Source organism: Bombus impatiens, unplaced genomic scaffold, assembly GCF_000188095.3.
Source record: "Bombus impatiens unplaced genomic scaffold, BIMP_2.2 scf_0225, whole genome shotgun sequence".
Classification (NCBI taxonomy): domain Eukaryota; kingdom Metazoa; phylum Arthropoda; class Insecta; order Hymenoptera; family Apidae; genus Bombus; species Bombus impatiens.
The window spans coordinates 1,000,851-1,023,991 of record NT_176644.1 but is presented as its reverse complement, the minus strand read 5'-3'; the positions used below and the strand labels follow the sequence as shown (position 1 = coordinate 1,023,991).

The 23,141-nt window shown below is 39.7% G+C and overlaps 2 protein-coding genes across 3 annotated transcripts in view; one reads left to right on the top strand and one right to left on the bottom strand.

The window, feature by feature from the left end:
* LOC100748213 (5-hydroxytryptamine receptor 1A) overlaps positions 1-6,324 on the top strand; it is a 124,354-nt gene extending 118,030 nt beyond the window's left edge. For both annotated transcript variants that reach the window (XM_033320005.1, XM_024366676.2), the window contains exon 7: positions 1,006-6,324. In XM_033320005.1, coding sequence (XP_033175896.1) covers positions 1,006-1,499 — 494 coding nt within the window. In that variant the 3' untranslated portion in view covers positions 1,500-6,324. The remainder of the gene's footprint in view (positions 1-1,005) is intronic.
* The window catches only part of LOC100748003 (26S proteasome non-ATPase regulatory subunit 1), a 93,364-nt gene that overhangs the window by 20,722 nt on the left and 49,501 nt on the right, over positions 1-23,141 (bottom strand). The gene's annotated exons all lie outside the window — the stretch shown is intronic.

Sequence of the window (23,141 nt, the reverse complement as noted above, 5' to 3'; positions counted from 1 at the left end):
TCCTCTTCTTTTTTGGAAGGGGACGAGATTTGGAATTGGAGACACGAATTCATTTCTTTCCCTGCAATTGAGACAGTGCTGTGCTTTATAGGAAACTTTCTGCTTCGCTATGCTGCGTCAAAAGATAGTTTCATTATTTACAAGTGCGAACGAGACGACGAAGAAGGATCCAGCTTAGGTAGAACGTTCAAGTTGATTGGAAATAGGAACTGGTTGGCAAAGCGGTTTCTAGAACAGTTCGGTGCCAGTTAATTTGGTTTTTTAGCCCGTCGACGCGGAAATCGATATGATAAATCGATTGTCTCGATTGCTGCCGTTTTCGTTTCTGGTCGCATTTAATTTTCTTTAGGGTATTAAAAGTTCTACGAGGCGAATTTAGTGACCTAATTAATTGTCACTTTCGAGAAGCAGTTGTTAACTCGAATATACTGTCAGATGCGTTTAATGTTGCAGAACAGCTGTAGAGATTAACTGATAGTCGTTAATTTAAACACAGGCTGTAACTCAATTAATTACCAAGTTCAACACATGATCAATTCCGAAACTACGGTATACAGTGTACATCCATATACAGGGTGTGTCCTCCAAGATTAACCACCCCTTTTTAGTCATCGACTCGTATTATTACTCAACACTCTAACATGAAACCAGATTAAAATGCGAGGAATCAGAAACGCGTCGTCCTTTTGAAAGTCTCACAAATTCTTTCTCTTCGCTAAAATTTGTAAGATCGAAAGATAAAAATTCGTCGCGGAGTTGACTTTCCTGTAAATAAATGAACATGCACGATCCATTCGAATCGTGCTCGCCACGACGAATCGTAAAATCTTCCAAAGCTACGGTCCTTTGTTTCGATTCCAAGAGAACAACGAGACGGATAAGCAAAAATTCGTAACAGCATCTTTTTCGCAATAAATGTGTTTTTCCCCATAATCCGCCCGAATCGAATTACAGCGCCCACGATCGAGACTTAGGAAACTATAATTCTTCGTTTTAATTCCACAGGGAACACAAGAACCGCGCTATTGACCACGAGAGGTGGTCCGATCCGGCGTGCAGCGACGATGCGTGCTCATAACGGAGCAGCGAGCATCAGCTCTAAGCAAAGCAGCAATTCATCCTCGCCGTGTCCGCACAGATACTCGGGGCCAGTTCGTAGCCACCATTCGAGAACCAGCAGCGTTGTTTCACGAAATAGCTCGCGACACGGAAGGATCATCAGGCTGGAGCAAAAAGCCACGAAAGTTCTAGGCGTCGTTTTCTTCACGTTCGTGGTCCTCTGGGCGCCGTTCTTCGTCCTCAATTTGATACTAGCCGTGTGTCCCAACTGTGAAAGGCAGATCAATCACAAGATCTTCGATTTGGCTACTTGGTTGGGCTACGCCAGTTCTATGGTCAATCCTATCTTCTACACGATCTTCAACAAAGTCTTCCGACAGGCCTTCAAGAAAGTGTTGCTCTGCAGATACAGAAACCAAAGCTGGAGGCCGTCCAGGTAGGCCTTCGGCCCCGGGAGACCGGGGATCGCCGTCACCAGGGTTTAAAGTCGTTAATAAACGTCGACTTCCGGTAGCAGCGGAAGCGGAGGAACCGTGGTTGACCGGCCGTGGTTTCTCAATTAATTACGAGCCACGGTGAAGCTTTGGTTGTTTCATGATCGCAGATAAACTGAAGAAGATTTTGTGAAAATCTGGATAATATATATGTGTGTGTGTATGTGTGTATTCGAAGCTGCTGTGAAAGTTTAGAGTGAAAATGAAACGAGGATTCCATTGAATTAAAACGAGCGGAAGAGTGGAAGCGAGGCGAAAAGAAATTATCGAGAACATGCAGATCGTTCCTAGTTGCAACAAGTGACGTTTAGTGAATTGTGAAGTATGATAGAAAGATGTTTTCGATATAATATAGTCACGAACCATGGTCAAGCAGTTAGATCGTTCGATTGTGAAGGAAAAAGCGAAGAAGCTTTTTTGTAAAAGCTTTGATAAATTGGGAAAAATACGGAATCGAGAAAGGCAGGAAAATTGAAGCGAATACATCGTTACAAGCTGCAGTGAGTGATACTTCGCGAAAAAGAAATTCTTTTTTTTTTTTTTTCAAATAAAATAATTACGAACAACAGTGAAGGTGAGATTGATTCTCGAAGGAAAACCGAAGAAGCTGTTACGGAATCTTAGATAATCGAAAAACGAAAAATATTGAATCGAAGTGAGATATTTGAAGTTCCAGCGAGTGACGTTCGGTAAAGTTGTAAAGAACGATACAAAGAATACCCTTTCTTCCTTTTGTTAATAAAATAATTCGAGAAGCTTACGTAGATCGGATAACGCGAAGACAGGTGTACTTGAAATGAAGAGTTTCCAACGAAACTCCTAAGTGAACTACGAACTGCAATAAACGTTCCTTCCTTCTGTAGGCGGAGCTTCCGTGAGATCGGAAATCGGAACACGCGAGACGAGCAATTTAGATTAAGGACTTTAACGATAATCGACTTGTTAAGGCAGAGTTTCGACGATTAAGGTTTCCAATGCGAGCTGAACACTTCATCTTCCAAAAGCGGTTCGACGAGCTTTCGCGATATCGATAAACGAAACTACGATACTTGACCGAACTAGGGTTAAAAGAAGCGAGACGAGAGACTAGTAGAAGGAGCTTCCCTAAATGCGCGACATAAAGCGAGCTCAAATCTTCCGCCTGACATTCATCCGTGTGTGTCGTAATTAAATTATGGCGACGATTCGAAAAATTGTCGCACCACTTTCACCCGTTCATCCCCGTACAACATCTTTACTCGTTCCGTGCGATTCTTAACACTGTGGACGTTTATGCAAATGAATATTTTTCTAAACGTCGTCAAGCATACGGAACCCAAGTAGACGTTTCTTTTATCCGTTTGTTTCATAACGAGTACTATATTTTCGATATTTTATATAGGACATATTTTTGCATTTTACGTGAGTATTCTGTGAGTTTCCGCGTTCTTCGACGTTTCGTGCGTACGCATAAAAGGCGGCAGTTTATTAATAAAGAACGACGAACGCGTTAGGTCGTAACGCAAGTAATTCGCGATCTTCGTTACGATTTCCCGGTGGAAACGAGGCGCTGTTGCTCGAGAACCTTTCAGCTAACGAATTAAGGTCATTGTCCATTTAACGACACAGCAAACGAACACCAACAGCTCGGTATTAAATACTTGGTATTCTTGTACATAGTCTAACCCTTTCGCTACTAATGGCCACTGCCGTGGCCTTTCGCAAACTTATCTCTGCGTACGAATGGCCATTATAATGCACAGCTGAAGCAAATGTACTGCGAACAGTAGGTAAGATAACATTAGGTTACGTCGTAAGCAATGCGGTTCTCTTGCCAACTATCTGTTGGTAATAGGTTTGCTGCGTAATAAACATTGTTCCGCGATAAAAAATATTCATAACGATAAGTATCATACGGATGATGCAAATTCTTCAACCTCCTGCGAAACGGAAGTCGAGTAATGAAATATTAATCCTGAATTAAATTGCTCTGAAATCGGACGAAATGTGCTTTCATTTTACTCGCTCGATACCTTTGGTAGTGGAAAATGATCGTTAGAGATCGTTTACTCGAAGACGATACAAAGATATAGTCGTTGATCGTTGGATTTCTATCGAGCGCACTTGGGACTTTCTCGAATCCTTTCGCCGAGAAATATTAGGTTGTCCGAAAAATGTCTTTCGCTATCTGCACGCAGTTGCTTCATCTGGCTATGTCGATACAAACATGAAAGCTACTATGTCAAATTTTGTGCTCTTTAGCTTCGATCGTCTTCTAGCTGTCGTAGGATACGTTTCGTTTGCGTTAAAACGAAAAATATTGTGCAACTATTATTTTCTTCTGAAACGAAAGAAACTTTCAAGACAACCTAATACTTTCATCGCGCGTTGTTCAGCGACGATGAATTTTAGTAAATTGTTACTGTAAACGATAAATAAGAGATGAATATACATTAGCATCGACGTTCGTGCGTTCTGGGCATTCTCGCGTGATAATTTATTATTTATCGCTGGATTCGTCTGCTTTCCTATCCTTCTTCTTTTTTTTTTTTTAGAATCTTCCCTTTAAATATGACAATCAGACGGCTCGTAATTCGCGAAACTGATTTCCAGCCGTAGCAGAGATTAATTCGAATAATATCTCAAAGTTTTGAATCCCAGTAACTGAACAACCTTTCTTCCATCCGTTCTTTCACAATATTACGTTAAATACGAGACAATCAGCGCTGGCTAGTAATTCACGAAGCTGACTCGCAGAGATTTATTCGAATAATATCTCGTAGTTTCTTGATCAGAAGAACCGAACCACCTTTCTTCCACTGTTTTTCGATGGTCGACGCAATAAAACACGACAATCACTAAAAATTACGGGACGTAGGGTTCCGAGAGGAATACGAACGGCGATGGGTCACGGGGAACCGAAACGCGAAGGTCGTAAATAGGAGCGACGTTCCTTTTCAGAACACGATCACGGATAATCGAGACTCCATTGTAAACGGAACTGATCACATTGACCACTGAAAGGTTCTCGTAACAAACAACCGGCTGCTGCGATAAAACCTACATACATAAAAGCGTATCGATATCGCTTTCTCTTGATGCGAAACCCGGGGTACCTACCGGAAGCTCTACAGCGAAAATTGAAACGGCTGTATGCTGTAGCTGGATTGGCCGAGTTCGTGTCATAAAGCAAACAGCTTGGACCAGTTGAACCAGCGGAATACTAGATTCGGAGAAAAGGAATCTGTTCGATTTTAGTTTGCAATGGACGTAGTTTGAAAATTTCCATCCTCTCGGTATGCGTCGAGATGACCACGACGACGTGCAGAGAAAAATTGATCGCGTGTGTTCAAGTTTTGAAGGAAATTATATTCGCGCGTGTTGAAATTTTAAAGGAAATTATATTCGCTCAGGGGCAAACTATCAACAGTAGGAAGACTCTGATCGTTGATTTTCGCGTTGCAGGAGTTCGACTGAAAGGAGAGGAGGTTTAAAATCGAAGCAGAAGTTGTCACACGGCAAACTAAATTAACGAGAGACGATTCGTTTCTTCGCTCTACGCGTATCTACGTTTGTTAATTACTGAAAAAAGTGGTTAGAACGTAGCTAGTTCGGAAATGCTCAAACAATCGGAGTCTGTGGACAAAATGGAACAGTCGTGTCGCCTGGCTGATCCATGTGGAACGTAGAAAAGAGAGTTCACGTTGGAAGGATGTGGTGGAATACCTGGAAGAACGGATTCCGTTTCTCCGTGCCGAGTTCTACAGCGAACGTGAGCAGAATTGACTTAATCGAAGCGAGAACAAACAGAGCGGAGAAGTCTAAAGCCGATACGACAGGCATATTCCGTTTGGTGGAAGGTAGAAAGGAAGAGTGGCTGAGCGGCGAAATAACGATCCCGATCGAAGCGAAACCGAAAGAAAGCACAAAAGCAGTTTCTCGGCAATTTTCTACCGTAAGAAGTTGCTGTCCCTTTCGACAGATTACCCTGGCGAGCGGTCTGACGATAAAACCTCAAATGGAATGCGTGAACCGACTGTCTACTGGCTGATTTCTCGCCGGTTCCCCGACACCGATTGCGTGTAATCGCAAGCAAAATCGTTTTGTAAAAGGAAAACCCAATTACGCGTTCGCGCGTATACAGCGATTTTGATATTTCTCGAACGATCGGTTAATCGAAAACGTAAGGTCTGAGAAGGTTGGTTCAAATTTTCGTTCGCGTTTCGTTGCCGCTAAACATCGTTCGTAGATGAAACGTCGAAACGAAATGTTTATAATCGCGCGTTACTATGATACGCGATAATCCGATGTTTCGAACGACTGCTTAATTTGTGATACTACGACGAAAAAGAAAAATTTTTACGTTACTGTATATAATGATCTAATATTTTCCAACCTCTGGCTAATTCGCGACGTTCGACCGAAAGCGTCGGTTGCGTCGAATCCGAGCTGTTCTCGTTTGCAGGCGGAAAATCCAACTGCGCTTGTTGCAACGTGTTGCACGCTACACGGTGATTAAATATTTTTTACAGACTGATTGATTCGCGACGTCGTTCTGAACGGGTTAGTTGGATATTTGGTTGCGTTAAAGTCGCACCAAACACGTTTGTAAATAAAAAGTTCGCGCGTTACTACACCGATTCCATATCTTTTGCCGATTAATTAATCGTAAAATCGAACTGAACATCGATATAATGCGTTGAATGAAACGGAGAAGGATAAAGCGTTAAAGGTTAAAGATATTAGGTTGCCCGAAAAGTGTCTTTCTTTTGCAGACACGTCTTTTACAACGACGCATCTTTGTACAAACATGAAACCTAATCTAATCGAACGTTGTGATCTTTATTTTGATAGAACAAAATGGATCATACGTAATTCGATAAAATAATATAAAACGGAAAATATCGTGGAAATGTCGAAAGAAACTTTTCGGACGACCTGATAGGTAACAGAAGATGGAATTATCCAACGCGTGAGATTGAGATATCAACACGAAACATCGGTATCGATCTAGAGACGATTGAAAACTAACAAATACCGCGAGGTATCGTTAAGTTGGAGAAATTATTCGAGCTACCGAGTATAATCGATATGATAATTTAATTCGCGCGTTTAAGTATATTTGTAAATAGTCGTCGAACGTAATCGTCATTTATATCGTTAAGAAACGTAAATAAAATCAAGTAAAATTCACTTGAACGCGACCGCCTGTGTGTGTGTGTATGATCGAAGCGTAGGTGAATAACGATCGAAGGTGAAAACGAAAAGGTGAGCGTTCGAGGATTCGATCGGAGAAAGGAACTAGTGGTTAGAAAACGTTAATCTCGCGTGCTTAGTGAGAGAGTGGCGGGATCTCTGAGAGATTCTTAGGAAGATTGCGAGCCCAAGCAGAAGCCAGAAATCCTTTTCGCTAATCCTGAACCCGATTGCAATCGCGAATAAGACCTCGTTCCCTTCGATCGTACGAAATCGCTGAGTTTCCGCGATATTTATCGCTGTTCCACCGACGCGATTCTTCCACCGTTAACGCTTTGCTGATTTCACAACGACGTTACGCTTTGTGCAACTTTTCTTCGGAGGATGAACAGAACGTCGAAGGTTTTGACAATCTTCTAACGACTTTTCACTTCTATCTCGCCTTTCTGTAAGCGTCGTAATATTTATGAGCCAAGTAACAAGAGCATTATAGGTCGATGCATTGGAAATAAAGCTTCGTCAAGGAATTTCAGTTTGGCCCAGGTTAGTGCGAAATAAATATGTCGCGATACATTGTCCGAACGACAGATATTTACGAAAAATGATATTCGTTCTAAACGTTAATTAATTGCGTTAATTATTCTAAATTGATCGATATATTTTGAGACGACTGCTGGTTTTCAAACGGCATCTCATCGATGAAATATATTGTACGCCTTGAGGAATAACGACCGGCATTCTTAGACTCATTCATAAGATGATTGTACGCTATAATTCTACGCTAAACCCACGGGAAACCGTTCGATGAAACTAAACAAATGCGTTTATGTGATAGATTGGGTAAAACTAGCAGTACGTGCAACTTTTGTTAGTTTGTCGTATTTCACAGTTGGTTTGTTTTCCCTTTTCGTCGGGGAAAAAATACGTCTCGTCGTATTTCATTTGCAGAAACCAAATCGCAGATCGATAAGCTAAAATTGTGACGGGCCTGTAACTGAAATAAATGGCTGGAAATAACGAGGACGAATCACCCGCAAGCAATACAAACTATAGAAAGATGACACGCAATTTGGTAACGATAACACGGTTCTAGGACAACAATTGAATAAATAGTTAATCGCAAATCGCATTTGCGTGACGCGAGATTCGTTAAACGGTCCGTCAGCAAGTTAAAATTAATCATCGCAAGAGCAACGTTTGAATAGAATGATTAACGCGGTCATAGCGTAAATAAACAACAAACGCAAGGTAGCCCTGCGTGAAAATCAATTTTTCAAGCTGATGGTGGCCCCGGCTTTCGACTTCTCGCCCCTTGCACAAATGCAAAGCAGAGGAACAGAAAAAAATGAGAAAAACATGGAAAATCGAAAGAAAGCTTCGAACTGTTAAAAAGACGAGAAATGTAACGGCGATAACGTTGCGTCGCTGCGGAAACGACGAACGAATCGAAAATATAGAAATATGACGAATTACAAAGCAGCAAGGGATAGGATTTTAGAATATCAGAGGGAGAAAAACGAAGAAAGATTAATCAGAAAAGCAGGAAGTCTGAAACGTGATAGAGTCCAGATAGTACGACGACTGAAATTAAAATTAAAATTAAGTAGGTTAAAGAGGGTTATAAATCGGTTAAAAAAAAAAAGTAAAGAGATATTAACAAGAAAGTGTAATGAATCAAAAAACTAAAGACGAGAGAAATGAAGCACGAAAAAAGAAAATAAAAGGTACGGAGGCAAAAGGTTAAAAACGAAGACGGAGGAAATAACGATCGGAAAAGAAAAGGTTAAAGGTAAAGGAAGAAAAATTATGAAAAATCGAAAAGGAAAAAAGAAGCTGAAATACGAGGGGGGGGGGGAGAGGCGATGGATGGAAAAAGTGAAAGGTGAAAGACAGTTTCACCTCAACCCTAGATGCTGAAATAAGGGTAGTGAGAGAGGGAGGGGGAATAAAGGAAGGAGAGGGGATAATGAAAGATTACCAGCAGGTCGATAGGAAAACGATTAAGCTAAAAAACGACCGATAATTTTCATCCTATGAAATCGAACAAATACGATAATAACAAATTTATATGCCATTTATATACCTCGCCTATAATACACGCAACTATTAATTGCAATTACGATATGAGAGCAAATTCGACGCGATTCAAGACTGATATAATTAATTTTTAATTGTTTAGATACGTAACCCGAACGCGAATCCTAATTTACGAAGGATAAACACATCGTTATTTAATCTGCTAGTAACCGCGTCGACGATTCCCCAAGTCGGGATCGACCTCGTTCCTAGTTTGAATTTCAGTTTAACAATTTCATAGAATTTACAAAGCGGATAAACAGTCGGAGCGGTCGTTAAATGCTGGAAATTATGCGAGCAAGAAGAAATCGAGACGGCCGGATTCTTCGTAAAACTCGCAACAACAGAGGAATTTGTTCGCGCTGACGAGCCATACAACTGGGCAAAATAATCACATAAAATAAACAGTATTCTAATCCAATTAAGCTTTATCCCATATAAGAGATTCGATCCTGATCATGAACTTTAGACCGTAGCGAATTTTGAGACCACGGTGCGGCCGCGCCACCGTAAATTCGGATCAACTTGGACAGGAATTTAAATAACTAATGGTTCAGCTTCAAAGGAGCTTCAAGAGCAAGATAAGCCGCGGAGTGATGGAAGCTCTTAGGTTAATCCTCTGTGGGAACCGCTACTCCCGTAATTATTTGACACAAGTCTGCGAATCTAAAAATAATCGATCCGCGCACGTATTATAAATTTGAATTTAAACAAACATCTATAACAGATGATAATGATTTGATTATACGTGTTACTCGAATAAAATACTTGACATATTTTGCTAATTACTGCAAGTAATTTTTTTTTACCAATTTCGCGAATAATTTCGCTATTATCCGAGTCTTTTCTTCTTTCAAGTAATTAGTTAAATATTTGAAATAGAGAATATTTTTGCCTCTGACAGATCGAATCTTCTCTAAATTAATATAGTATCGGCTAAATTAGTATCCAACCAATTATATCATGGAAAATAGCGATTTCCAAAAGCTATGATACTCGTGCAAACGAAATTGGCTTCTGCCTCGTTACCGAATACGTTACCGAATACAAATTCCATTAACTACTGCAAGTAATACATTTACAGAATCTGATTTCAAGTTATTATAACTATCTATAACGTAGAACAACCTGTGTATATAGGATAACGCCAAACGGTATCCTTTTTATACTGCTGTAAATATACTATAAATATCGATATTTCGAAATACGCAAGCATTTTTTAATAATAAAAAAAAAAAAGTAACGCGCGAACTCGTTCGAATTTAATTGCCGGAATTGTAAAATACACGACCTGAAATACCAAATTTTTGCGCCAGTGTCGTTAAAACGAACCAACTATTCGAAAGGATTAAAAGAGTAATCGAGAGATATCGTGGATATTAAGCGGAAAAATCTAACTTTTATTATAACGTCGAATATGTAAATTCTTTTTAGACTAGAGCTGCAAATAAGAAACGATGATTCTTTAAAGTTTAGCGCACGTAATTAATAAAACGTCTATTATAACGATAAATTCGTAGATTCTTTGTAATCGAAAGTTACACGTTAAAGAGAAGCTTCCTGACGCGATGCAACTTCCTAACGATTTCCCCATTGGTCATCTGGAATTTTCCTAAGTCTAAGTAACGTTCAACGTTTTTACCAACACTGATATTTATAAAAGTGGTAGCTGTGCGCGCGTACAAGAGCAAAGAGCGGAGAAGCATGCAACTGCTGTAAGTTTGTGCGTGCGGTTGATCGCGCCTTCTGTATATCAGAATCACACATCGTGCAAATATATTCTTCGTAGCAGTCGTCCCGCTGCGCGTAATTAACGTTGTCTGTCACGCTTTGCAGCGTTAACACGCAGCGTTACGCTAACTTATTTTTCGTGGAAATGATCGCTCGATCGATGGAACGAACTTCCGTGTCACGAGAGTAATTTCGTTTCGAAGAAATTGTTTAAACGAAATTGTAATCATTAAGGACTATATTTCATCGTGTAAAGTTTTAACACCGTTTTACCACTGTTAATTTATAATAAATTGTTTCGACAAATTATTCTCGATTAATTATTCTAATAAGTTATTCCCCCCCAGAGGCTTCCTAATATTATGGCAGGAAGGATTTGCACGGGAGATTAAAACAAAATCCTGCAAATACGCAACGTTATACTTTAACGCATTATCATTTAACTGCTTTAGTATGTAAAAGTTGGTTTTACGCTTTAATTACTTTATTCCTTTCTTAATTACGTATTATTCTTCCCAGCTTCGTGCTTATATCGTGGCTCGTTTAAAAAATACATTCGAACGAAATCACGGTGTTCGCAATTGTTGGAGAATAAAGGCACACCGATGATAAAATTGTTAACTCGACGGAAGAAACACAGTAGCAAAGACGTGATATTTCGCATTGTACTTCTAATATCCAGAAATCAATTCGCATTAGGCGGTCAAAGGAAAAGTAGGTCGAACTGCTCGAATGAAGTTCTCGATGCGAGATATTCAGCTGGTTGAATGATCAGTGGGATATATACAGTCAGTCAGGAAAGTCTACGTAAACCTATCGGATTTTATTTATCCGACCGAAGAAATTAAAGATCCTTTGTCACGGAATTATTTCTACTTGCGCATCAATGCGATTCTTATTAATGAATTTCTACAAAGAATTACAAATATTTGAACGTTTAACTGGCAAAAATTAACTGGCATGAAAGATTATACCAGAAATTACACAACCTTTGACTTTCTTTCAACGCCAACGAGATACGTGCGTAGTAAAAATATTGTTAATATTTAAATAAATCTAAAAAATATTAATGTAACGTTAAACCTAACATTTCTGCGATTTCGCGCAGACATAACAGGCGTATGTAATATTTCTAACGTTGTATTTCATATTTTTATATCTTTTTTTCCTTTTTCTTGGCAAATCTGAAAGCGAACAGCGTTACACCTCGATGTGATAAAAGAATTAGCGGAGCTGGCGTTTTCACTTTGACATTTTATGAAGGTTGTATCGTAGACTTTTGTGACTGACTGTATATATCCCTGGTACTGATTACTTACGAATTTCGTTATTTCATCGCCACGATCGCGCAAAAGTAGAAACGGATTTTCCATCAGCGACCAAGTCTCGTCTCGCATATAGAAGCCCGTCTTTGATCGTAAAAAGGTTTTACCTGGTTGTTGTTTTTGGCTAGCGTCGAGAACGTAATTGGCAAATTATATAAAATTTCAATACGTGAATCTGGTACGTAAATGATCAAGATATTTGAAAAATCGATATACGTACTTCGTCAGCCTGGACAGAAAGTAGGACAAAAGTACGCGATCTCTTTTTGTCGGTAAAATGAATTCGTATAATTTACTTAATTCGACGCAAGTTTCGAAAATAGGATTTTTTAATTTATCTCTTACTATTCTTTGCGATCGTTCTAAATTGAATATAAACGCGATCGTGGAATTAACATCTCGATGCATTCAGAAGGTCAGTTGATCAATTTCCATACGACATAAATGTAATATAAATATAGAAAAATGCAAAAGTTTCAATAACAAGTAAAGAGTTTAAAACACTATACAGATAACAAATAAGAAAGTTTTCTAATCTGTCGAAATGTGAGACTGCAAATTGAAAATGAAACGTTTGCTAATTAAAATTGAATTTTCATTTTTCCCCTCGGAACTAATACTTGGAATAAACAACTATTAACCCTTTGCACTTCGAATTTTATTTTAATTTCGTTACTAGCAGCTACCAACGCTTTTAACTGTTTTATTTGAAATTTACTTTAACTAAGAAATAAGGCAATTTAAATAAATAAAGGAAGAAGCAAATTCACTTAAATACCAGTTTCATTCACGCTATTGTTGTATTTTGTAATTTTTAAGTGTGCGATATATATCTTGAAACAATTTCCAGAATACAATCGTCATTTTCTTTCGTACGTTTCACAAAAAGAAAGTGGAACTGAAAGAATGTCGAATGGAACTCGACAAAGGAACTCCTGAGATAAAAACTGACGTCGAGTCACATTCGACACAGAAGTGCAAAAGGTTAAAACTAGAGCAATATTAAAGCGATATTATTTTTGTTATTTTATATATGAGAGATTTTATCTTGCATTACCGTGTATATTCAGAACCACGGGAAAAAATCCATTAACCCGTAGATCGTGTAACATCGACTGGGCATTACGAATGCATCAACATCGAACCCAATAACCTTCGCTCCCAGCGGTTTCCACGACCTCGTAAAACACAAATCCGGCCAACCTTGCCAAACATTTCACCTACCCGTTTCTCTCGGATCCAAATGACAAACGAAATACACCGTGGCGCACAGTCTTTAATCACGCTGTTTCCTTTCCTCTTTCGATCGCGGCCGATCGCATAAACAGGCTGAAACGAACGCCCAGAAGAAAAGGGGACTGGTGAACACTTCAAAGGCTGCACGTTGTTAGCAGAGTCGCAAACGAGAAAAGCAAAAGGATAGAAGACAACAAAGGGGCGGTCGTCGGTTCTTTTGAAAGTGGCAGTCGTTCGCCTGATTCCTCCGAGCTTTTGTAAACCTGCACCGATCTACCCTTTCGCGGAGAAGACGCGCATCCCCCGGGAGAAATATGTTTGTTGTGTGGCCGGGTATCGCGAACAGAGAATGACGTCGATTCATCAGCGTGCTACGCCTCGAAATTATCTGACGTTTGCCGGATTTTTCACGCTAGCCAGCTTCCAGTCTCCATCAGCGAAATTACGGACCAAGATCGAGCGATTCCAGGCGGATGACCCGGTGCAAACAAAACACACGGCTTATCCGATGGTTTGCAGATGTATCGCTGGCCAGGCAACCTTTGTATTAACTAAAATTCTTAACTGTGCGCCGCAAAGTATCGTATTTTCTCGAGGACGTTGCAATTAGACGACGTTCTTCGTGTTACGAATTTTATTGTCAGCTCTAACGTAAAAACCCGCAGCGGAAGATTGCGCGGTATCTTCGAAGGAATTATCTAGACACTTTATATTAGGTGTCTAACTGGATGTAAAAATATTTGATATAAATCTAAGTATAAAAAAAATATTGAAGATAAATGGAAAGAAAGGAAATGCTTCGTTCTTGAAATCGCGTTTCTACGGAATTTCAGGATTTATAACCAAGTTTAAATCCACGGTAGGTACGCGTCGTTTCGATGAAAAACGAAGAATTCTGTCGCCACTAGTTTCCCAATTTTAATATCCAACTGTCTTCCTCGAGAAGCCGAAGAGGACGAAGATTTTCTCGTACAGTGGCGGATTAGACTCGCGATTTAACGCGGGGTAATATTAAAAGAGGTGGACGCGCGTATTTTCGACCTCGTTGCCGATCAAACGTCAGAAATGGCAAGTCGGTCGGTTTCAATGTACCTTCATTCATCACCGCGGGGATTCAATCAATAACCAGGTTCTAAGAAAAACAAGCTGGTCGTTCGATCGAAAAGCGAATCGGCCAGGTCGCACGAACCTACAATACGGTAAAAGCCGAAAGTGGACGTGGAGCGTGTGCTACGTGTTAGTGAAATCAAGCGGGTAAAAAAAAAGGTACAAATCGTACAAACTCGTGTTCGAAAATGCTTTATGGAAGAGTTAGAAGTGTTCGAAGATTTCCGGCGATGTCGTCCGTGGTTTATAAAAATATCGTACAAACGGAACACCGGTTATCCAAGATGCGTTTAGTATTATAAATAGACGATACTACGTATTTCTACAAGAACAGAAACGTTCGGAAAAATTCGACGATCGTTAGTCCTGCGTTGCTTGCGGAAGGAGAAAATTTCTCGCATTTATCGTATGCCATTATACATTGGTAGAAGAATTGATAAAAGTTGATAAAAAGACTCTTATAACTCTTCGAAAAATCATTTCCGGACGTAAGTTAATACGAACTTGTTTCATCTACGTTAACGAATAGTGTAAGCTTCGTCTCGATGTTTTCGCACACCCTGTACGCATCTGGAGGATAAAAAATTTATTTAAAAATTCTTACACATACGTTAACGGTCGTAAGCATTAGGACGCTAAAGTTATCGCAAAAGTCTACGAAAATTGATCTTGTTCGGCGTCTCACATGGAACGAATTATAAATTCATTCGTCGTGCGCGCTAATAGGTTCTTTTGTCTTCTCTGAAAATGCCATAAGAGCCACGAAATAATCGCAGAAGAATACAAATTTCAGTTGCCCTAAGTTAGCCCCGTTGCAACCACGAAACAATTTTCCAACAAACAAACAAATAGGCGAACGTTATTTTTCAACGAAGAAGCACGAAAACAAAGAGGAACAAACTGTGTGTGTTAGTGGAGAGCACACGAGAGCCAGCAACCGATGACTAGGAACGAGACAAGCGGCGAAACGAAGAAACAAGATGATAGAGCAACGTCCAAGTGTTTCGTAAACAGTAGCCCGAAACAAATCGAAGAAAACAGCCATAAATAACGATTTCTTGGGATTTCGACGAGTACTGACGCGTTGGGGCGACAAAACGCGTGGCATGGAGGCGGAGAACGAAGCCGGCTCCCACCTGTATTCGACTTGACGTTAATTAACCCTCGGCACGCGGCAAAATAATCGCACCGACCGTGATACGAGTTCCCAGCCAATCGACAAAAAGGACGTGGGAATTGCGGGGCAAAACGATTTCTCGTCTTTTTCTTTTTTTTTCTCTTTCTCCTTTTTTATTTTTATTTCAGATTAGCCTTAACGTCGCTTTCATATCGAAGGTTAGCGGTAGTAAGCCACGGATTTTTATGCGATATCACATTTTTACGAACGTAAATAGAAAAATATGATTTAAATGATAATTTATTTCCTCCGATAAACATCATATTTTGCACGAAATATTTTATACAGCTTTGCATATTATGCGCATCCCATGCGTCTTTGAATTTCCTATTTAAACCGGCCCGACTATATGTTTTACTATATCGTACAACGTTTACGGGACATATCGGGAAAACTAATAACTGGTTTCGCTACAAACCTGAAACTGAGAATGCAAGTTGCTGCGCGTGTCTGGCTTTCATAAGCAGCCGGAATTTTACTCCGCCCCTTCGCCTTCGCTTTGCCTTCTACGGACAGTTATCGAACGCTAACTGCATCCTCGTACTTTCAAACTTCTAAATTTTTATTATAACAGCAACGTGCCCGCGTTTCAGGGTATCCTTGTTGCACGGGCTTCTACGTGTCGGCCAGTCTGCTCAAAGTTCGTACGTTTGAAGTTCCAACGTGTCAAGGGGGCTTCGGCGAAGCTCCGTTTGTACGAAACCGATGACTTTTAAGGATTTGCAAGGGGACCATGATAATACGTTTCAATTAGATAATTGCGCACGCAAGCATTTTCAAACGTTAATGCCGAATTCCAGTTCTAAATTGATTTTCGTATCTAGACTGCGAACCAACGTTGCACGAACGCGTTTACTCGTAATTTTGCGCTATCATAGTGCACAGAATAGAGTACGTATAACGTGCAAGAAAGTATAGGGTGTCCAAAGTAGAGTACTCGTTGTAACATCTAATACACGAGACAAATTGTGTGGAAATATTCCGGCTTTGAAATCGTATCGAGAATGTTTTTCAAATGCGATTTCTATTGGATTTTTCAATTCTCGACATAACGATAACAATCTTGGAAACTAGAAGCGATATTCGCGAAGTGGCGGTGGTCTGCTTCTCGATTTCGTAATAGGAAAATCTTGAATGTATATGGAAATTATAGTGACAACGTATTCGAATATATTCGTGAAATGTCAAGGAAGACAGAAGACGAGTTATTAAAGCGACCAATTCGCGAATGCGACGAGAACTCGCTGGCACTCTCTGCTGGGGATGCAACTTAGAATTCAATTTGCTCGCGTTAACTTTACTCCGCTGCTAGAATTTCTTAATTTCGTAATCTTCGAGAGCGACAAAGGAGCAACGCTGAATACTTGCATCATTTGCAGAAAACATTTAACTGCGATAACGATTCGACGCGACAAGATGTTCTCGGAATTCTATTATCTCCTCTTCGTTTACGTTTGTCCGACGATCATCGTGCAACGTTCCACGAATATCGTCTCTCTTTATCCTTGCCATTTTCTTGTGTATCGAAGAGGCGACGGAGGTTTCCGCTAGAATTGCAAAGCCACGAAAGTCGGAGCAACGCTAACCCATGACTAGACGCGCGGAACGTTTCGAAAACTCAATTTCGTTTCTTGCCTCGAGTTAATTCCCTCGCGATAGTTACCGCGTGATAAGGTTAAAGTTGACTTTTACGATCATCGAATATTTTTCGAGCGCGACGAGGTTCCAAAGGTGGCTGGAAAATGCGAATTTGCGGCGGCAAGCAATTTCTCAACGCACCGATAATCCTTTAGGCGAAGAATCCAATTTCCAGCCTGGCGTCAGCTTCATTCTCTTAGAATAATCGGCACGCGCTAATCGCCACTGTGCTTTCTTCGAAGCTTAAAAATATTATCAATCCATATAAGTACGCGCTAGCACGTTTAGCATCGAAACGCGTGCCCCTTTTCCCACCAGACGTCTTTAATTACAAAATTTTTACCGATTTTAGTTTCCATAATCGTCGCGTACCCTCTCGTCCATAAATCACCGGACATTCATCTATTTCAGGCAAAATGAATGTTTGAAATTTTTATTTAGTAGCCGATCAAGCGAACCCTTGTTTGTCGAATCCGCTTGTTTAAAACGTGAACTCTTACCGTATTAAAAAAAAATCATAGATAGCGAGGGAATCAAACTCCTATAATTTATCAGATAAACTCCAACTACATAAAACAAATTTTGTTATTCGGCAGTTCTATTCGGTCGAGTTAAAATCTGCACGATTTTAGACTATAAAACGATCTGCATTACGAAATAAAGTTAGCGTGTACGTTAGACGTTGAGATCGCATAACGTCAAAGATAAATACGTTTTAACGATCATTTTGTCCAATGGCAAATATCCGATGATTTGTAGACGCATGATAGAATATTACGACGCGATTAAATTGATTTGCAGAAAGCGACGTGACTTCCTGGCTATAGTCATCGTTCGTAAAGTCACGTTACGTGTATTATACTAGTTAAAAGTAAAAATAGATACTCGATCGTTCTTGTAAATCAGCAAACCGAATACGAAGAATAGTTGCACTTCGTTCTTGTTTGATTTCGTTCGCCAGTGATAACTAACAATCGTTATCGAAGTCGGCGACTTTGAAAGTTTTTAAACGCGATGCCTGTTGAATTTGATAAGCTCGAAGGAAGTTTCGAAGTAGCAAAGAAAATACAAAGATGCAACGGTAACCCCGAAGCGCTTGGGGATGTAGCTGAAATTTAATTTCCTTTGTCGCGTTAACTTCGTTTTGTCGGAAGTTACCGGTCGCTAATTGTGTCACCATCTTTTTCGGCTCTTGAAACTTTTATCGCGCGTTTTATCGTCCTGTTCCTATATTTACGGACATCGAACAATTTCCTCGCGTATCGAACTTTCACAAAACTGTTATTTCAGAATTTCAAATTGCCAGATGCGACACAGTTACAGGACAACGGGGCCGTAAAATATGACGAACGACGACCAAATAAAACGATAAAATCGACGAATCGTTGCCGACGTCGTCGAGGCTTCCGGTTTTGCAATTAGAAATTTCCTACGATATTTGCGTGTTCTTTGACGCTAACCTTACTAGGCTCGGCTAAATGACCAGCTTTGAAATTTCAATTTCATTTCAAATTCTACATTCATCGTCGTTTCTTTCGTTCGTCCAACTTTATGTAAATTGTTACATTAACGAAACCTGAGAATTAATCGGATAATATACTTTTAATTAATTAGAATAATCGAGTATGTCTCGAAGATAGTAAAAATATAAGTTCCATTTAACACTAACCTTATTCCTTCTCTTGCGTCTTGAATTTTGACAATTACGTGAAATTATCTGAACGCTGCATCATACAAAAATCCAGCAAGCTAACGCTAAACGTTCACATCCGTTTAATTCGAAAAATTCTCTCATCCGTTAAAACCCACTTCTGCCAGCCTTTCCAAAATACGTCTCTTCCGAGCGAATTTCTTCCGGACAACTAACCTTAATCCAGCATTTCTCTGGCCAGTCGTGCGCCTCCGTCTCCTAAGCTCGCGATAGAATCGCGTCGCATTTCTCAGACCGACGGATCCTTATTGATGTACACGCAAGGACATCCGTCATAAGTCGTTCTATCGTCAGAGGAAAATTGCCCTCGTCAAAAATCAACAAGTGAGCCATTTCGAGCGTCTAATTCATTGACCAACTGGTGGACGAGACACGCCGATTTTCATATTTTTACATTGTACTTGGGGTGTTTTATCGGAAACAACGACGACAGAATACATCGCCATATCACTGCTGAGCATAGATAATGGGACGCGCGATTCAAAAATTGCCAAATTTGTTTTTACCGTAAAAATAGACTGCACCGTGTTTCTACTTTTATCGCTTACGGTATATTTAGAATTGCATCAGTTTTTACGTCAGAAAACAAATATTATTATTTAAGCCGTAAGTATTATTATTCATAGCCTGTGCTTAGCTTTGCGACAACGCCGGCTCATTCTCGCGGTTGTTTTGTGGCGCCGCAAATAAAAGCTCTCGCGAGAACCAGCGTATCTTCTGCTTTTATCGTCGCTCGTAAATGACTGGCGAAAATTTCTTGACAAATTTTAAAAAGTTTCTCCTTTAAAAATCTCGTTGTTTTTTTAGTTGCGTCACTGTCACAGCAACGATGTGATATAATAGTGGAACCTCGATGGTTAAAACGTGGATTAACGAAACGATGGAACATCGAAGTATCGATTGGTAGAAAATTTGGGCAGAACGACACGTTCACTCGATAATTTTCCTTAAGTGAGCTTGCACTCTGACGCGGAGCATCGAAAATTCGAATCAATGGCCGGACAGTTGTGAAAATTGCCGTTGAATCTTTCCAGTCGACAAGGGACACGGCTAATTGCGCCGGATTGCCAATTATGTATGGCAATTCCAAGGTGGCCATTTCGCCTCGACAGCGGAACGACGAGCAAGATGGTACGTAGAATTGCGAGAGGCACGAATTTTGAAGGGAAAGGGAAAGCTCGGTAAATTGTCGCTCGCTTAATGCTCAGCAGGATGCTCTGATTGCGAATGCCGAGTAGCAGGATTGGCCGTCTGACTAATGCAACTGCGCTGCATTAACATTGCTCTGCTGCTATGACGAGAATCCCAGATGCGTTTAATTGCCCCCGGAGACACGTTTAAAAGGATAAATTGACAAGGTTGTTTAAATATAACGCATCCTTTTCTGGTAATTTCGACGATAAAGGATTTTCAAAAGTTTGAAGTTTGACAACAGTCGTCTTTGTCTGTTATCTATGGCAACGACGAGCCGAAACAGAATTTTTGGGTTCGCGAGCTCGAGTCGAAGACGCGTTTAAAAGGATAAATTGACAAGGTTGTTTAAATATAACGCATCCTTTTCTGGTAATTTCGACGATAAAGGATAAAAGTTTGAAGTTTGACAACAGTCGAGAGGATTTTGAAAAGTTTGAAGTTTGACAACAGTCGTCTTTGTCTGTTATCCATGGCAACGACGAGCCGAAACAGAATTTTTGGGTTCGCGAGCTCGAGTCGAAGACGCGTTTAAAAGGATAAATTGACAAGGTTGTTTAAATATAACGCATCCTTTTCTGGTAATTTCGACGATAGAGGATTTTGAAAAGTTTGAAGTTTGACAACAGTCGTCTTTGTCTGTTATCCATGGCAACGACGAGCCGAAACAGAATTTTTGGGTTCGCGAGCTCGAGTCGAAGACGCGTTTAAAAGGATAAATTGACAAGGTTGTTTAAATATAACGCATCCTTTTCTGGTAATTTCGACGATAGAGGATTTTCAAAAGTTTGAAGTTTGACAACAGTCGTCTTTGTCTGTTATCTATGGCAACGACGAGCCGAAACAGAATTTTTGAATCGGCGAGCTCGAGTCGGAAATTTCGCGAGGTTTTACAGATCCTCGGCATCCAAGAAGTTTATTTTTTATTTCTTTAGACAAAGCATCGTAACCTAACAAATTATTTACATGAAAATCGAAACGACGAAGAACCGAGGATAAGAAAAATTTTATCCGAACGGAAGAACCATCGAATCGATATTTTCGGAGCACGGAAACTTCTTTTCCACTCAGCCCTTTCGACGAGATTGTCGGTTATAACTGACACATGCCAAGCACAATAATCTCTATCAGCTATAGACGATAGTTTGAAACAGCTCTACACGTCGATTGTACAAACTGGTCGTTGCTGCACTCGTATTTCTAACTCATTTACAGATCTCTTTTTTCTCGTAACATGGCAAGATTCAATTTTCTTCGAACGATTATTCTTCGAAGTAGAATTTATAACAGTTTGAAATCGAATTTAAAGAAATTTAAGATTAAATTTGTTTACGTATGTGTCGATGTATGTATTTATTACTTATCGATTGTTACGAAGCTACAAATTTATTTCCAACGTAATCTCTGCACATCCGAACGTTCGAAGCTACCTCATACGTTATATATAGTTATGCTTCGTGTTCGAAGAACTTGCAGTTTCACTGAGCGTTAAATAATATACAGAGAGCAGAGGGGAAATTTCATTCCTCGGACAAAACGCGGTGAAACTTGCAATACGAAGAGATGATTTCTCCAGAGAAAGTAAGTATATTAGGCGAATTAATATTTTCGTTGCCATTGCCTGCGTGTACAATTTAATAGAGTAGTTTTAGTTAATTACGTAAAAACGTACTTTAATTAAACGTACTTAGTAGCGATGATAGGAATTGCCAAGATTGCACAGAGCAAGACGAAAGAAACACAAAGAAAACGATGGATTATCAGAATTACCAGAAACTATAACGAGTCCGCGAACACTTAGACGATCTTATTAAACTCAATTTATCGTTGAATAAATTCAATAAGGATACGTAAAACGGGTGAAAAAAATCTCAGCGTACGATTTAATCTCTTTTTCGACTGTTGTCCCGAATCGGTGATTTATTATATCCACGGCAGGCAGCTATAAATTTCTCCTAATCTTCTCGCGAATCAGAATTCAATTAAAGGATACGCAGATGTAAGAAACGGAAAAGGATTGTTTGGCTTAAAAGTAGCGTTGTTGCCACTCGAGATAATAGAAATTGATTAAAAACGTTCCTTCGCGCGATGAATTCAGCTAAGACTATGCAAATTCAAACCCAGATACGTCTAACGAGAAGAAAGTATCTTGATGCCGTAAAGATCAAACGGATTAACGAATTTACCAAATATTTTACATAAACGAATTTTTATCAACGTCCTTTAAAATACGAAAAGAGTTTCCTCTCTCACGTTCATTAAATAGATGTTCCTTGAGGTTCAAATCGTTAAAAGCATAATATTGGGTTGTCCGGAAAGTGTCTTTCTTTCGTGTTCTTTACAACAAATGCAGCTTCATACAAACGTAAAACCAAGTGTGTGAAATGTCGCGGTGTTTATCTCAACAGAACAAAGACTTTTCGGACAACCTAAGACGCTAAAATGGATAAAAGATGACAGATCGAGATAGAAAGGTTTCTAAGATGAGATTTTTTAAGAATAGACAAATTCAGCGGTACGTAGGATATATCTGTTCGATCGACTGATCGTCAGGATGCGACGTTTCCAACGGGCAGTTTCTCAGCGTGTACATAGCAATGGTCGTTCGAAGAGATTCCGTTTGGAACGAAACGAAAGGCGTGTCAAGCTGAAAGAAAGGTACCGAACGGGCTATCGATTTTCGAAATTAACGTAGCTTGTTAGCGGTGGCATCGAGTTTTCTCGTCGTCGGACAAAGAAAAAAAGACGAAATAATGAAAGCTCGTCGGATGGTTTCAGCGAAAAATGGATCAAGCTGTTCTCGTCTCCTCTGTGTTTTAAAAGAAAAGGTAAAGAGAATTTTTACGGAAGAACCTGCTAAAGCGTTATCCTCTGCCGAACGAAGAACTTAACACGATGTAATATTGAATTGGCAACTAAGTGATTGCGGATTTTCTCATTATCATCTCATAACAAAATCCGCAATCACTTAATTTATAGCCAACGATCGTCAACTGTTTGGCATCTAAAATATACAGTGCGTGAGAAATAATCTTTCGTGTTCTACTCGTTAGTGCAAAATTTCGAATAGAATAATTTTACAATTATATCATCGTTGTGCATGCACGAACAGAGCACAGGCAGACGCAAGAAAAATCTTGTAACGAACGAGTAAGCGCTAATCTGACCTAATTGCCTAGGTTCTTCCAACCTATCTTTTATAAAATATCGAGTAACATTTG